Genomic DNA, 18219 nt, shown 5'->3' on the forward strand with positions numbered 1-18219 from the left:
GCATAATACATTGGGTAGAGAAGGCTCTATGTTATCTGGGGGAAAGATCAGGGAAGGTTTCAGGAGCATGATGACACCCTAGATAGGCACTGAAGGAAGGAGATTTCAGCAAGTGAAGATATAAAAGGAATCCATTTCAGAGATGGGGGAAGGCATATGTAAATGAGTGGAGAAAGGAAACGGTATAATAAGACTATGGAATCTTCCCCCATTAGACCATGAGTTCCTTGAGAAAAGGGACTAATTTCTTGGCAGACCATGTGGGGGGTGTGTATGTCTTTTTTTGTATCCTTGGAATCTAGCACAGTGCTTGGCATCTAGTAGAACTTAATAAATACTTGACAAGTCAATTTGAAACAATTAATTGTCTAGTGTGGCTAGAATGTACAGTGCACAATGTTCTTTTCTGGGAGCCTTATCCCTTCATCTTTACTGCTTTCTCTGTCATATTTAATTTTTTGTTATCTACCGACTCCTTCAATGTGGCCTGCCATATATATACAGGTTTTCCCCTTTCTTAAGAGCTTTGATCTTGAACTTGCCATCCTTTCAGGCTCTCATAAGAACTATCTCTTTTTCCCTTCACAACCAAACTCTTAGAAAAAGTTGTATATGTGCTCTGCCACCCACTCACATCTCAATGCCTTATAAGCTGACTTCCAGGCTCAGCACTCAACTGAAATTGCCTTGGTATCCAACATTACCAAAGATCTCAACTGCTTTTACTTCTCTGTAACTTTCGACTCTGTTGACCACCTTCTACTGGATGCCTTTTCCTTCCTTCTATTCCATGATGGCGCTCTTGCCTGGGAGGCAAACTAGTGTAGTGGAACAGGTGTTGTATTTGGAGTCGGGGAACCTAGCCTGGATTTTATTTCTTCCACAACTTAGGGCAAGTCACTTCATATCTCTGGGCCTTGGTTTCAGCATCTATAAAATGAGAGGATGGCACTAGGTGAACTCTAAGTTTCTTTCTAACTTTAAATCTATGTTCCTGTGATTCTCCTACCTATATGAATATTCCTTATTTCTTGCTGCATATCATCCATCTATCCTATCTAATCAGGGATATTTCCTAAAGTTCCGTCCTAGGCCCTTTTAAAATTTCCTTCTCTATTCCCTCTCTTGGTGAACTCCAGTTCTTATGGATACAGTTATCAGCTGCATGCAGATGACTTCCAAATCTATTTATCTAGCCCTGTTCTCTCTCTTGAACTCTAGCCCTACATCACCAAATGCCTCCTATACATCTCTATCTGAGTGTCTTGTAGGCCCCTCAAACTCAACATATTTAAAATGGAAATCATAACTTTTCTTTGTAAATGCACCACATCACCATCCTTCCAGGCAACTCATATTTACAACCTTGGAATCAGAGGCTTGGAGTTGAAGAATTGGAAGGAAACCTAAGAGAGCCTGCAGTCCAAAGCCCTCTTGCCCTCCCAGTTATTCAGTTATTTTCAGTCATGTCCAATTCTTTGTGGTCCCACTTGATGTTTTTCTCAGCAAAGACACTGAAGTAGTTTGTCATTTCTTTCTCTATCTCATTTTACAGATGAGGAACCGAGGCAAGCAGGGTTGAGTGACTTGCCCAGGATCACACAGCTAGGATCTATTTTGAAGTTATTGTAGAATATGGTATAAAATGTTGATCTAAGCCTGTCTTATGCCAGACTACTTTCCAATTTTACCAGCAAATTTTAAAAAAATCAAATAAGGAGTTTCCTCCAATTTATGTTTTCTGCTTTATTGAACACTGGGTTATTGTATCTCATTGTTTCTGATTAACCCTGGTTTAGTCTGTTTCATTGATCTACTTCTCTATCTTTCAGCCAACACCAAATGGTTTCAATTACTTCTGCTTTATATATCAAGATTCGGAAGTGTGATTTCCCCCTCCATTTCTACCCTGTCCCCGAATATTTATCTTGATATACTCGATCTTTTTTTTTCTAAATGAGTTTTATTATAAACTTTGATAATTTGATTGGTATAGTATTAAAACTGTAAATTAATTTTGGTAGTATTTTAGCTTTTTAGTATACTGGTGCAAGCCGGCCACAAGCACTGAATATAACTTCATCTATTTAAGTTGTTCTTTATTTTGGTAAGAAGTACTTTGAGGGACAGCTAGGTGGCCCAGTGGATAGAGCACCAGCCCTGGAGTCAGGAAGACCTGAGTTCAAATCCAGTCTCAGACACTTGCCACTTACTAGCTGTGTGACCTTGGGCAAGTCACTTAACCCCAATTGCCTTGCCTCCCCCACTCCAAAAAAAAAAAAAAGAAGCACTTTGTAATTGAATCTATCAAAAACTTCATGTACTTTGGTAGATTGATTCCCAAATATTTTATGAATGCTGTAGTTATTTTGAATGGGGTTTCCCTTTTTATTATTGTCTCTTGGATTTTGTTATTATCTAGAAATGTTGCTGATTTTTGTGGGTTTACTTTGTAGCCTGAAATTTTGCTGAAGCTATTAATAGCTCATGGTTAGTATCTTTGCTGATTCCTTAGGATTTTCGAGGTAAACTATAATGTAATCAGCAAATAGGGACTGTTATTTCCTGTTTGCCTATCTTTACATCTTTAATGTCTTTCTTTTTTCTTATTACTATTTTTATGGTTTCTAGAACTATATGAAATAATTGTGGGGGAAAGTGGTCATCCTTGCTTTACTTCTGAATTTAATGGGAAAGTTTCTAGTACATTCCCCTAGTGAATGATGCTTGCTTTTGGATTTAGACAGATACTTTTTATGACATTAAATGCAGCAGTCTTTTAATTGGTCTCTCTGCTTCCAGTTTGTTCCCTCTCTGATCTACAACTCCCAAAATAGTCTTCCCAAAACACAGATTGGATAAAGTCGTTTGCCTGCTCAAAAATTTCCATTAGCTTCTCATTGCTTATATGATAAAATACAAACAAGCCTGGCACAATTTAATTTAAACCTACTTCCATCCCCCGACCCCACCCCCATTCTAGCCAAATATGCTTACTAGCTGTTCTTTCGTGACAATCTATTTCCCTTCTCTATGCCCTCTCACAGTCTACCTTCTATACGTTTTTATAGCCTCTCTTAGAATATTTAGCTTTAAAAGAAAAACAAAACAAAATTCCCAGGCCAATGTGCTTTCCACACAATACTTTGTGTGCTAGTAAGCAAATTTATTTACATCAGGAAACCAAAAACAAGATTATTTAAAATTTCATTTATTGGATATTTTTGTCATTCAAAACAGCATGACAGGGTATATAGATGCATAGACTATCTTAAACGTTCAATAATAGCCAGTAGTTCTATTTAATCATTTGAATCCAGCTTTCTCAAAACTTGAATATCAAAACATTTGACCACAACAAAATTATTTAAAATATTTATAAAAAAGTGGTGGGAGTGTGTGCATAAATAGTTTCAGACCTGTTTTATAAAAATGTGTAATCTCTACCCACATGCTCACTGAAGACTGGTGACTTCTCTAAAGTACAGTTTGAAGGGGGAAAAAAATAAAACAACATTGTACCATAATACAGCATTAAATGACTGGTGCTAGAACATTTATGGAGACCCATTTGTCATACACAAGAATGACAAATGGGTTCATTATAGTAATTGCTGTGGCAACAAATAGCAAAAAATTCATTTTTTGGAATACAAGGTATAGTGAGTAAAAGACTTTTCTCCAAACAAACTTGTCACCATGAAAAACTGCATTCAATCTGCAGGATATTACCAATATCCAATACTACTTACTTTAAACATTTATTATTCTTGAAATTAAAACCAAACCGAACCCCCATAAGACCAGGGCTCCACCCAATACAAACATTCACTGAATGCAGATTTAAGTGAGCACGTGTTGTCTTGGATTATACCCCAAGGTCATAGCCACAGTGGGTCATCCTGGCCCCATCTGGGGACACCCAGGGCCTACCTGGAAGTCCCCACTCCCTATGTCTTGCCAAGTTGCATATTTTAATGTGCCCATTACTATTTCTGAGGGCCTATCAGCACGAAATTATTACATACAGCCCTGTTGTACCTCTTTTCTTATCTTGATCTGTGCACTTTAAAAATGACTTACAATCAATAAAAATATTAAGATACAAGATCTGTGCAAAATAGAATAGCCTGTACAAATAGTAACAGTTGTCACATGCCAAAAAAAGGAAAGAAAAATAAAATAAAATCAGAAAGGTCTAAAAAGCCCTGAGTCAGTAATCTTGCAAAAGTGAGGAGGGAAGATGTTCCAAATTCTTTCTACAAACCAGTGAAATATTTTAAACTCTTCAGTATTAATTGCTTTTTTTTCAAGATGGGAGAGAGGTTGTGCAGTTGTTCAGTTATTTAGTTGATATGGCATGTCATCCAATTTAGAAAATGTTTCTTAATACTCAATTTCATTCAGATCTTCAGAAAATCCTGATGACTGCTGAGTCATGTCTTCTATTTCTATGAAAGAAAAACAAGTAAAAGTGAACAATAATTATTATTTTTTATTGACAAAGAGAAACATCTAATAAGTCAGCCTGAGATCACTTTATAAAATCCATTTCAATCAAGCTTGTGTAATTAGGAAAAATAAATAAGCTTTACCTGTGCAGGATCCTGCCCGAAATTTAATGTCATCAATAGCAATATCGCTTCTTATTGACGCACCCCGAATAGCTTCAAAAACAATCTGAAAAACAGTTCACGTTGGATTTAAGAGTATTGTGGATTTTTATAGGGAGAAAACTCCCCCAGAGTTTGGGTGCGGACATTCAATAGAACACAGGATGAATAGCATGCCTGTTCCATTGATATCCACATGATAGCAGGCAAGCAGGAGGTTTGGACCTTTGATGGTGGATTTATGGGAGGATATGGTCTGGAGTCACATAGAATGAGCAGGTATGAATAGATTGTCATCTGGCCTTGAGTGAGTATCCATATCAAAGAGATAACAGATTCAAAGGAGTATTAAAGAAGATACATACACATGTATATGGACAAACCAAGTAGAATTAAATTAATTGATCAAGTAGGCAGGAGTATATTTGTTATGCTGAGTAGTATGACATCAGAACTGGAGCCACTGGAAGAAAGGGGAATTAGTTTCCCTAGTCTAAGGATTCTGAGAACAAGATTGATTTGATGCCCAGGCTCTAAAAACAGAAGTTGTAAAGGACTGATTTACTTTGCTAATGATAAGGCTTCTAAGACAGTGGCTAGCAAGCCAATTAATACCTCAGGGAGGCTGATGGTCAGGAAATCCTTTGCAGAAAAGATAGGTGGTCTACACAGTAATGAGCAACTGTCTCCCATTTGGATTTGTTTACCATTTGAATTATGTATTTCAAAGGAATGTAAATGGGGCAATTAATAAGCCTTTGAAGATGACTTGAAATTAATATGTCAAAGAAGTTTTAATGGCAGATCCAGTGTAGAATAGCCAAGGTAAAAGCAACAACAAAAACTCTGAAAATATTCTGCTGATCTAGGACCACAAGAAAAGGGAAAGGTGAGGAAGGTTTTTGTAAACCAAGAAGATATGATAGTAATGAGAGAAGAGAGAACGGAAGGGTTTTCCTTAGAAAACAATGAAGAGGACTTTTGATCTGTAAAGCTGTGGTGGCAAAAGTAAACAGCTAAGCTGCAAGGCAAAGTTATGGCTTAGGTCAGGGGTGGGGAACCTGTGGCCTCGAGGCCACATCTGGCCCTCTAGGTCCTCAAGTGTGACTTTGACTGAATCCAAATTTCACAGAACAAATCTGCAGGTTCTCCACCTCTGGCTTAGGTAATCTGTGATTGGGCCAGGAGGATCAAGAATCTGCAGTCATAGCAATGCAAAATGGATAACATACAAGGAAATTAAAATTTCAATGAACTGAGAATTTATTTGTCATCCCAATGGAATAACATTAAAAGAGAAGAGGAGAAGGAAAACCACCAAGCAGGAGATAGGCTCAGCTTTGTGCAAAATAAAAAGGTAGAGAATGACTTTTGAGTTTCTATTTCACCAAGGGTCAGCATCTCTGCAGTGCTGAAATCAATCTTTGGTTATAAAGTTGGGAATTTAGGGAGGTATGTTACTTAATCTTTAGTTCTTGGGATAATTCACTATAATGGATGCATGGTCAGACACCTCCCTGAAATACCATTCAAAGTGGCAGCAGAGGCCAATGACCATCTACTTATGAGTATATCTATGTCATAATGTTATCTTATGGGGACCCAATGTGAACCCTTGAATTCCAGGGCAGCTTCTGGAAGTCTCAGGTCTATCGTAGTGCTGTGGATCCTAACTAGTTAAGATTTTAGAAGGTATTCATCCTGGAGAAGGTGTCCTGTGTGGGGAATAGGCTGATTTTGCAACCACACATTTGTTCTGACATATTTCAGGGGATCTTAGGTAACCTGTTTGAATTCCTTGTATTAGGCAGCCCCAAAGCAAGTTCCCTGAGGAATTGCCTGATTATCCAGTATAGGCCCTGGTTAGAAAAGGCTTCCTCATTTCAGCCTGATACTCACCCCAGTCTAAACCAAATTTTTCCAGAGTGGAACTGGAATCATTCCAGTGTAACTCTGTACCCTTTGGCTATGACCTGCCCTACTATCCTAAATCCATATGATGCTGTCAGTTGATCAACAAACATTTACTGAACACCAACTGTAAGCAAGGCTATCATGTACTATGGATAAGTCCCACCGGGCTATTCAGAAAAAGTGAATGTACTCCCTAAGTAATTACATAGGCCCTCTGTTTCTCTTGCCACATATGCAGGTTGATTACTCATTTCGTGTTTGTCAAAGGTTAAAGTAGCCTATTTGCTACTGTAAATAAACACTGATTCACAACCGAAATCTTGAAGCAGGCTATGGACCACCTGTTAATAATAGATTTAATTGTTTTACATTTTAAAACAATTGAACCACATGTATTTTAGATATTTAATATACTATCTTGGCTTGTTGACATTTACTCCACTTACCCTAACTTAGGTGGTCTAGAAAAGTAAAGAAAAAAAATGCAGAAATATAAATATATTCCTTGGAAATAACTTTAGAGTTTAAAACTCTGTTATAACTCAACTTTATCACAAAGATTTAGTTATCCTAAACTTAGGGAGTAAAGTAAAATATGCTGAAATATAAATGTTTTCTTGGGAAATGACCATAAATTAAAAACCTTGTTATAACCCAGGTTTATCAGAAGGATTTAGTTATACTGAAAGTCATAACAAGTGTCCGCTCTATGCAAAAAAGCATGTACTCAGCACTAGTTTTTTGTTGATGTTAAGTCATTTCTGACTCTCTGTGACCCCATTTGGGGTTTTCTTGGCAAAGATCCTGGAGTGGTTTGCCGCTTCCTTCTCCAGCTTCTTTTGCAGATGAGGGATCTAAAGCAAACAGGGTTGAGTGACTTCTCCAGAGTCACACAGCTAAGAAGAGTCTGAGGTCAGATTGGAACTCATGAAGGTGAGTCATTTTGATACCCAGCTGCCTAATCACCACTAGATGCTGTCTGGAAAGGTAAAGGATTCAAATGTACGACTAGCAACTTAAATGCTGCTTTCTCAGGTGCCTAGATTTCTAGCTGTACAGTGTCAGGGCAAATACTGGAAGAAAGTAAATACCTGCATATATATCTGAGGGATGGAGAGATGACTTAATTATTTAGACAAATTACTTTTCTTTCTTTTCAGTTAAAACCTGAGCTCATACACCCATGTTTAGAAAAATAATGTAATTGGGAGAGTGCTATGGTAATATGCAGAAGGTATACAATCTTCAAGTATGGGTTTTCCATCTGGTGCTGCCAATATGCCCTGAGGTTGATGGAAGCAGAATTTAAAATAATTGTCTTATTGGAGGTACAGCCTAGGTATTTCAGAATGACATTATCTCATATTTGAATCACCTAGGAAGGTTACCTGGAAGACAATGGGAAATGTACTAAGCATGGGCAATACACATGAGGCCAGGAGAAGAAAAATGCAGACATAACTCTCAGCTCTCTCTCTCATTCCCATAGGCCAGCATATCAGGAGAGGTGCAGAGAGTGAGAGAAACATCAGAGAAACTTCTAGAGGTCTCACACAGTGAAGCCATGCCCTTGCTGGATCTCAATCTCTCTTTGCAAAAAATCAAATTCACCAAAAATATATGTAGTTTCAGTCATTCTAATTACCCACCAGCATCAGCCACCAGTATTTTTTCTCCTTACATTTCCTAACTACATGCCAGTAAGTACCAATAATGGAAGACAATGCAATTCAGCTGTTGCCAGATTAGCTGCTTCCCTTACTTATCATGTGAATTTAACGAGCTGCTTTTTACTCTGTTGCTTTTAATTGCCACGAGGCTGACACGGGGGCTTGAGGGATTGTGATTTAAAAAAAACTGGGAGGGGATACCTATTGTTTTTCTATCACTGTCATTTCTGTATCTATGTTTTACTCGCTCCCTAATCCATCAAGCTGAGAGAGACAGAGAGACAGAGACAGAGAGAGAGAAACAGAGAGAGACAGAGAGAGAATCAGGTCAGCCAAAATAACAACCAGATCTGATACCATTCCCCACCTCTGCAAAGAAGGGAAGATGGTGCCTTTTTTATTTTTCCTTAAGGAATAAGCATGGTCATATAATTCTGATATGTTAATTTTTTTTGTTCTTTCTATTTACATTGTTGTAGTTATTGTGCATATATATATTGTTTTACTGGTTTTCCTTACTTCACTTTGTATAGTTTATGTCTTCCCAATGCTCCTCTAAATGCTTCATATTTATCATTTTTGTGGCATAGTATTACTCCATCTATTGACATCTATTATCATTACTACAAAAAGTAAATTTTTCTTTGTATATTGGGCCTTCTTTGCCTTTTTGGCCTCTTTGTTATATATGCATAGCAGTGGGATCTCTAGGTCAAAGGGTAGGGACATTTTACTTGCTTTCTTATTATAATTATTTTAAATCTCATTCAAGAAGAGTTGAATGACTGCCACTGAAGCTCTACCAACAGGGTATGTGTGTCTGTCTTTCTATATCCTTAGGAGTTGGTTACTAAGCACCTTGGGCATGCCCATAGCGTGATCTGACAGGCTAGGTCAGTAACTGTGAATCAAGATAGTGGGGCAAAAGTAAAGAAACCTGGTCTTTATTCACAAGTTGATTTTGATAGTTTTCAGTGGGAGGGTTTTAAACTATTAACAATGGTATGAAGGCAGCCTCAAAAGCATTTGTAGTAACAGAAAATCAAATTAAATCCACGCTGAGTTTGCCTGAAAATTGGCAAAGATGATCCCCCCACCTCAATTGTTTGAGGATCTGTAGGAAGATTTGTTATTGTTTAGTTTTTTTCAGTCATGTCTGACTCTTTGTGACCCCATTTGGGGTTTTCTTGGCAAAGATCCTGGAGTGGTTTGCCATTTCTTTCTCTAGCTCATTTTACAGATGAAGAAACTGAGGCAACTTGCTAAGGCCACACAGCTAGTAACAATTTGAGTCCAGATTTAAACTCAGGAAGATGAATCTTCCTAACTACAGGCCCAATACTTTATCCGCTGCATCACTGAGTTGCCCTAGCTGTAGGAATATACATACATATTATTAGTGAAGCTGTAGATAGGTCCAATCATTTCTGAAAAATAATTTAGAATTATGTGAGGAAAGTCATTAAACTATTCATCCTCTTTGCCCCAGAGATCCCACTACTGGCCATATGCCCCAAAGAGATAAAAGCAAACAAAGAAAAAAAAGTAAAAAGTCTCACATACACCTAAACATTAATACATAATTTGGGGGGACAGCAAAGACATGGAAATAAAATGAGTGCCCATTGACAAGGGCACTGTAGAACAAATTGTGATATATAAATGTGATCAAATATTATATGCAGCATGAAATAACAAATATGTGAAATTCAGAAAACTCAAGAAGAGCTGTACAAATGGACACAAGATGACTGAAGCAGGACAATACGCACACTAACTGTAGCAATCTAAATGAAGGATCTCTTCAAGAAAGCTATAAGTAAGGTGGGTTTCAGTGTGTGTAAGGTAGATTTTTGTTCTTCTTTCTTAGAATTTAGTTTCCCAGGATCCATAGCCATAACAATCTCTCGTTTCCAGGTATTAGATATGAGTTCTCATGATTACGGTTCAAAACATCTCCACCATGCTTGTGCGGCATTATATAATGATAAATAATATAAACATTTGTGCTTCAATTGTAAATATCTGCTGCAACTGAGTAGGGAGATATAGGGATGAGGTGATATAAACTTTTGAGGTTATTGCTGGAAATATGCCTTCTTTGTCTGTTGCCCTGTAAAGCAGGTGGGCACTGGTCAGTGAGTGGAGAACCCTTAGGGTTGAACGCACAAACTGGAGTGTTGTGTGTGCCTTGATTGGCTGCCATCAAGGCTTGGGGGAATCTGTGTTTACCTCAACTGGCTCCTGTTGAGGCTTGAGGGGATTTAGGGGAGTACTCAAGCTGTGCCTGTCCCAATTGACCCTATTGAGACATAGGGGTAGTTGCCTTTCCTTTTCACCACCCCAGCGAGAAGGGTGATTAGGGAATGCTGTAGGAGTTGGTGCTCCCATTATCGGCAACTCCCTTTGAGAAGACTAGACTAGAATAAAGTAGGATTATTAACCCTTCTGAAGCTGTATTCCTGTCTGACCAGATCAAGAGCGAACCTGTGCTAGCAGTCCTCCTGTCTTAAAAAGTCAAATCTGAGTAATGTTTAAGAAAATTAATGGTATCGGAGACGTTTCAATCAAACATTCCCCAGCCCCTCAGTAGAGAAGCAAAAGACTAAGCAGAATACTGCTCAGAAATTGTCAGATGAAGTCAACCGTGATGTTGAACAAGAAGGAAAAACCAAAAAGACCAGCTGAGAGATATGAATTTGGAATTCCCTCAATTTGAGCCTCAGCTTATTTCATTTACCTGATGCTGCCTTTCACAGCTGTATTCAACCAGTCCTCTTAGCCAGGTAATACTCTGCTCTCCTCTTCTTCTCCACAAAAGGGACTCTTCTCTATAACCCTCCTTTTTCAAGTAAACATTTAAGAGTCCAGTTCCTGCTCCATACATGTGATAGAAAAACGTGAGGCAGTGCTTTCCAATGACTCCTCTTAGAGATGTTGACACCAGTTGTGCCTTTTGCCCATAAACCATATTAGATGCCTCGATGTACATGTAGTAACCTAAAGAGAGATACAAAGTCAAAAGCAGTCACAATAAATTATGGCCTTCCTCTACCCCACATATTCCTATGCAATAAGCTGAGAGAAATGAATGCCTAGACGACAACATTGAAAAAGGATAGCACATATATGCAAAATAACATCTCAGAACCCCCTTATCTCAAGAAAAAATCTATTGAGAAACCTTGTTCTCATACTTTAAGCTCAATTGCTTAAAATGCAGTTTAAATTGCAAGAGGGTAATTAGTACACCCTGTACAAATGGCAACTAAAACATCAGCTTTGTTCCTTTCATAAAATTTTGTCCTTCAGATACAAATATTTATGCCATTAAATTCTCATCTTTGCATTTGCTAAGAGGAAGAATAGGGACACACAACCTTGCACATTCAAGATTGATTTAGATAAAGAATCAGTCAGACTGGAGGGAGATTATAAGGGTCTTTGTTTAAGAAAAGGCCCTGAATAATATAGATTGTAGAATCATATATTTAGTTCTGGCTTTAGAGATCATCTAATCCAACCTTCTCATTTATAGCTGAGGAAACTGAAACCCAGAGGGGTGAAACAATTTGTCCAAACTTGCAAGGTTGACAAATGGCAAATTGTGGCTTCAAACCAAGTTCCTATGGCTTTCCAAACCTAGCTTGGCCACCTCTCCCACTGTATGATGGATGGAGCCCCCAAATGACAAAAGAGCTCCTTAGAGGAAATGCCCTTCTTGGAGGGAGGGTAAATGGAAAGTCTGTTAGGACATTCAATTCTTGGGGTTGTTTCTGAAAAATGATGTCCTTTGGATATTGAGAAGAAACAAATGGTCCACCATCAGTGTGATGCAATGGAAAGAGTGCTTCATTCAGGGCCAAAGGATGTGGATTCAAATCTTATCTCTGCCAATGACTACTTGTGTAACCTAGAGCAAATTACTTGACCTTTCTAGGTCTGTTTCCTCATCTCTGCAGTGGGGAGGTTGTACTAGATAATCTCTAAATTCTAGCTCTAAATCTGTGATCTTCTGATTTAATGTTATACCCAGAATCTTTGCCCCAGTGATAGTGTATTAGTAAGTAGTAGTTTAGTGCTAAGCCATCTCTCCCCTAGCATTTAGTGCTTCCCATCAATGATAGAGATTATGTGAGACAGTTGTCAAGCTGTTAGGATACCTGCCTTAGACAGGGTGTAGTTGTTGGGGGTGGGGTACTAGGGCCTAGAGGAAGAAGACTGTAATGAAGAGAGCCTTGAGGAATTATCCACCCAACCCCCAGAGCACTCTAGTTCCATAGTCTAGCCCCAAATGTAGTCAGAAGTTGTAGCACTGCAACCTACATGGACAGAATAGCAATAATAATAATGATAGCTAGCATTTATGTAGTGCTTTATGTATATTATCTCATTTGATCCTTTTTTTAACCCTGGGAGGTAAATGCTATAATTTGGGGCTTAGAGAGGTCACACAGTACAATAAGTATCTGAGGCAGGATTGGAAATCCAGATCTAGTCATTAGTCCACCTAACTGCCTAAGTGCTGCTGGGTGGAGGCTACTGTTACTTCCACTGAGAACAAAGATTACCTGGACTTATCTGGCATTTTAAAGCCTTAGGAGAGACCATCTCAGGGGACAGGATTGATTAGAGAGAAGACACAAGTTGTCTAAGGCAACAATTGTCCCCAGATTCCTTTTGGAATAAGAGTCACCCTAGAAACTATTCCTGGGGCTTTCTCAGCCATGGACCCTAGAACCTGCCTTACTAGTTACTCCAGCCCTGATATCTGGCTGTTGACCAAGCTTCAACCAACCATTTTCACTGATCTTACCTTGGTTCCTACTCACAATGAACCCTCACACCTACCATAGGTCCTATGCCTTTACTTTAGGCCTACACCAGGAATCCTGTCTTTTTTAGTTCTCTACCTATCTGATCATGCCTTTTACCTAAGCTCTGCTTCTCCATCTCTATCCCAGCCTATTCATGCTTTTGCTCAAGTTTCCACATATCTCACTCTGCTTTGCTTGAAAGAGGGAATGAAAGGATTGAAAACATTTAGCCCAACCTTATTGTCATTAACACTTTACACATAACTATTTGAGTCAGCTGTTCTGAATCACTTGTGAAATAATTCCTGGTTATGAGATTCTGAATGAAAATACACATACATTGATTGAACAAATGGTATCTATGCACTTATGAGTCCAAAACTTTATCCTACTTTTTGTTCTTACACCTATGAGTCTTGGGTATCAGACTGAAGATATAGCATAATGTTAGAGATTTCAGTTTGTAATGAATACAGTAGAATCCAAAATAATTCTCTTAAGTTGTGCTGACATTTATAACTAAGTGAATTTTGGAATTGTGGGGTCAATAAATGCAGGGGAATATAAGGGTATAAGGGACCTTTGCAGGGAACTGATGCTATGCTTGAATTAATCAATTTCCTTAGATTTCTTTTGAGAAATATGAACTATTTTTTTTCTACTCTGAACACATCTGGATTTTTCATAAGGCAACACCAAAATAGATCAGAATTTTACCAAAAATAATTTTAAGGAAAATTATGAACCTGCCCAGAATATATTCCATGTGATACAGAGGAAAACAGTGTTGAACAGTGCTTAGCACAGTGCCTGGCACATAGTAGATGCTTAAAAATATTAATTAGAGTTATGGGACTTGGGAGCAAATCTCACCTCTGCCACTTACTTCTGTATCACTTTGGTCAAGTTAAAATCTCTGAACCTCATTTACCAGATCTTATGGGGTTGGACTAGATGACTTTGTATGTTCTAAATGTATGGTATCTGTTATCAGTGTGGGTAGTGTGCGAAAATTATTCCTAGTCTCTACAATAATGCTGATGGCAACCCATCCATGCTTATTTATCTTGTGTGACTTTTGTTCATTTGTGCTCCTAAATTTACTATGGGGTCCACTCAATGTTCTCGGACCATTCCTTGATTTCTATTGATATCACAAGGTTAACAATGAAGCATATGGGCCATTTGCTGCTTTTCCTTCCTTGCCTGTCTTATTTTTCACTTATATATTTCTTAGTTGACATTTGGCAGCAGAGTTTGAATTTGGAATCAGAAGCCCTGGTTCAAATCCCACCTCAGTTATCTACTAGCTGTATGGCCCAGGGCAAGTGACTTAACCCCGACTTACCTCAGGTTCTCACCTGTATTGAAAGAGTTGGATCTATTGATCTCTAGAGTCTCTTCTATCTCTGAATCTATAATCCTATCATCCTTTACTCCTCTTGATACAGAGTCCAAATTTAGTCTCTTCCAGGAATAAATGTGCTTTTCATCTTTACATGCCTAGAAATATAATGTTTCTATAGTGTCTTTCCCTCTAAAAAGCTCAGGGCTTTGTGGACATCCATAGCAGTCACCTACATTTTGGAAAGCAGACAAAAGCCTTATGTGTTTAAAAGCTCTGCCACATTAAAGCAGCAACAAACAAAAATTGTGGACCTGTGGCCAAGAAATCTGATTGCTGTGAGTCACAGTGGAGCTCATATGATCCAGCACACACAGGTTTGTAGAATGGATTATTAACTGGTGAAAACAAATTATTTTTCCTCTGAGGGTCATTGTTTAACACTCAAGTCTGGGGCTGTAATAGGTCTATTTGGGATGAGGAAATTATTCCAGGGTCCCATCTGTCCTTTGTGTAGCAACTTTAAGGCATGTTAAAGCACAAAGCATACTAGGAATTCTGAACTGGGTGGCAGCTGTTCCTGTGGCCTCCTCGCTTCCTTCTGTCTGAGTTGAGGACATGTCCTGAGTGCCTCATGTGACTTTGTCCCCTGTGAGCAATAAAGAGCTATGCACAGTCACTCTGGTGATATGGAGAATACTTAAGAGTTGATGTAGCTTTGGGTTCACTTCACTTTGGGTTCATGCATGGTAGAAGGAATAGGTGTGGGATAATCCTCAGAAAATGCTCTTAACTCTGTTTTAAAATGCTTGTGGATTTCTATTGGCTGACTATTTTCCCAGTGATGTTTTGTGGTTAAGCAGCATTTGGCAAGATAGGGTAGGGTAGTTCATGAGGACTCCTAGAAAAACTTAAATGTGATAAGAGAAAATGCCAGATTTCTAACACAGGAGCTCAAAATATATTAATGTTATTTTATTTCGTGTAAGAACTTAATTTAGAATCTTAGAGGGTTTCCTGAGGGGCAGAGAGGACCAGTCATGGGCACTTTGGCATCTGGACCATGTTCACACAGGTGTTATCAGAGGCAGGATTTGAACCCAGATCTTCCTGACTACAGGTCCAGAATTTCTCTCTTTTATGCCATGTTGTTTCTCCTTATAATTAGAGAATAGTGTTAGGATTATACCTGTGGGATTAAATAGTGTTTTAAAAATTCTTTGATTATGTATGAGAGAGAAGACCCTGACTGACATAACAATAGGTTGAGGGCAAGTGCAGATCAAAATAACTAGGATGTTACAGAATATCTAGTAATATAAGGATGAGGCAAAATGATTCTCTGGAAGGAGCACAAAACTCAGCATCATAGGATTGGTATTTAAGGCCTATCTCTGCCATGTACCACCTGTGTGACCTCAGGCAAGTCACTTAGGGAAGTCATTCTTGGCCTCAGTTTTTTCATATGAAAATAAGGAGGTTGTACTAGATGACCCCTATGATACTAATATCTGTAAAAGGTCAAGCCTTGTTAAAAAAAACAACCCCCCAACTCTGAAGTTGAAATTCAACTGAAAGATTAATCTTTTTTTAAAGAATAAGACTCTTTGCCCATAATTCATAATTTTAAATTCATAATTTCAATTGTATTAATATTTAATTAAATTTAAATTCATAATTAAAAATAGATTTTAAATTAAATAGTCTTTATTAACACTACTATATTACCAACAGCACCATTACAATGGTTTTCTGATTATAAATACAGAAAGATAAATGGGTAAAGCATTCACACATTTACTATGTGTCAGATGCTATACCAAATGCTGCACATAGAAATGCAAGCAAGCAAGTCAATTCCTGTCCTCAAGGTATTCATATTCTAATGGGAGAAGGCAATACATAAAGGGGTGGTGGTGGGAGTGGATAGGGGACATGAATGCTCCGGAAGGCATGGCGTCAAGATGGCCTGGTATAGAACAAGATGAGGTGAAAGGTCACCAATCAGAACTCAGTTTCTAATGGGCAGAGTCCAGACTTCTTGCGGGAGAAAGACGAAGATGATGGCCAAATTGTGGAAAGCATGGTGTGGACATAGGAAGAGATAATTACCAAGAATTAAAAACACCTCTGACTTTGTGTGCTATTCTATTGGAGGATAATTTAACTGCTTAAGATTATGAGGACTTCTGAGTCACTAGAAGCACTACTAAATATAGCTGTGGTTATCTCTCCTAGAAACTGTTTAAGAAAAGATGTATAGGTACCTTCCTGAAATGGAGTGAGGGTAGCTTTACCCAGAAGGAAGGGAAACTGAGATGATTTTTCTAGGTTCGTTCATCAGCAAATTACCAGGACTAAAAGATGCGACAATTTCAATTCAGCAATATTTAAGATACTTTCTAAGTAAGACAGATGACATTTCTTTTGCCATGAAGCACCCCCATAAACATCAAGGGCGCTGCAACAAATAATGGGTGATTACAGAGCATTCTGAAAATATGGTGCCATGTACATGCTAATAGGACAGCAATGAGTAATAAAATCTCAGGAGCTGAGCTGAGAATGTTCTTCATTGCCTCATTAAACAAGGAGCATCTGGACTGGGAACTTCCTAATTCTGCCAGGGAGTGGCTAATAAAGTGGACTGGAAGAAGACATGGCAGAGGAAATTCTGCTGAATCTGCTCACCTCAATATAAATTTCAATTGATCTGTAATAATGCAATTAGTTAGGAGGGAAGGCATTTGACATTAAAAAAAAAAGATAAGATTGTTGGTGGTGATCAATCTGGTGGTGGTGATGGGGGTGTTCCTTCTTGGTGCTTTAGTACCAATCATTCACTTTCCTTTGGGTTCCATTTAAATCATTTGTCACAGACCCAAGACTAGCTTTCCTCTGTTGTGTAGATGTGACATAAAAGAAAGGACTCTAGGAAAGTGGTCATTAATGACAAATCTGATAGGCATACTTTTTCTCCCATAGATGAGACAGGACCTACACTCAGCACCTGGATAGCAAAGTAAGAAGCTGACACATTTGTAATATGAATAACTGACGTATGTGTAGTGCCTTAAAGTTTGCAAGGTACGTTGCCTATAAAATATAATTTAATATTCACAACATATGAGGTCAACACTACAGGCAAACAACATGGGTAGTACTGTACGCATTTTACAGATGATGGAGAGTGACAGAAAAGTGGCCTCAGAATCAAGAAGAGCTGGGTTCAAGTACACACGCACACACACACACACACACACACACACACGATATACATGTACACATATCATTGCTGTTGTTGTTCAATCATTCAGTTATGTCCACCTCTTTGTAACTCCATGGACCACAGCACTCCATCACTGTCCAAGGTGTTTTCTGGGCAAGGATACTGGAATGGTTTGTCATTTCCTTCTCCAGCAGATCAAGGCAAACAGGGATTAAGTGACTTGCCCCGGGTCACACAGCTAGTAAGTGTCTGAGGCCAGATTTGAACTCACATCTTCCTGACTCCAGTCTCAGCGGGTCCACTGAGCCACCTAGCTGCCTCCATACATAAATACACACATAAATATGCATACATGTGTACATACATACTCACACATAGATAATTTACATATGTTGTTGTTATTCAGTTGTTTCAGTCATATCCAACTCTTTGTGACCCCATTTGGGGTTTCCTTGGCAAAGATACTGAAATGGTTTGTCATTTCCTCTTCCAGTTCGTTTTAGAAAGGAAGAAAGTGAGGCAAACAGGGTTAAGTGACTTGCCCAGGGTCACACAGCTAGTAAGTGTCCTAGGCCAGATTTAAACTCAGGTCTTCCTGACTCCAGGTCCGATGCTGTATCTACTACTGCCT

The 18219-nt window shown here is 38.5% G+C and overlaps 1 protein-coding gene across 1 annotated transcript in view; it reads right to left on the reverse strand.

The window, feature by feature from the left end:
• Positions 1-3198: 3198 nt before the first annotated feature.
• The window catches only part of MAMDC2 (MAM domain containing 2), a 223208-nt gene continuing 208187 nt past the window's right edge, over positions 3199-18219 (reverse strand). The window contains exons 12-14 of the mRNA XM_036737380.1: positions 10938-11197; positions 4596-4680; positions 3199-4451 (exon numbers count right to left, since the gene is read on the reverse strand). Of these exons, the coding sequence (XP_036593275.1) occupies positions 4387-4451; positions 4596-4680; positions 10938-11197 (410 nt within the window). The 3' untranslated portion in view covers positions 3199-4386. The remainder of the gene's footprint in view (positions 4452-4595; positions 4681-10937; positions 11198-18219) is intronic.

This window comes from Trichosurus vulpecula, chromosome 9 (assembly GCF_011100635.1).
Source record: "Trichosurus vulpecula isolate mTriVul1 chromosome 9, mTriVul1.pri, whole genome shotgun sequence".
Classification (NCBI taxonomy): domain Eukaryota; kingdom Metazoa; phylum Chordata; class Mammalia; order Diprotodontia; family Phalangeridae; genus Trichosurus; species Trichosurus vulpecula.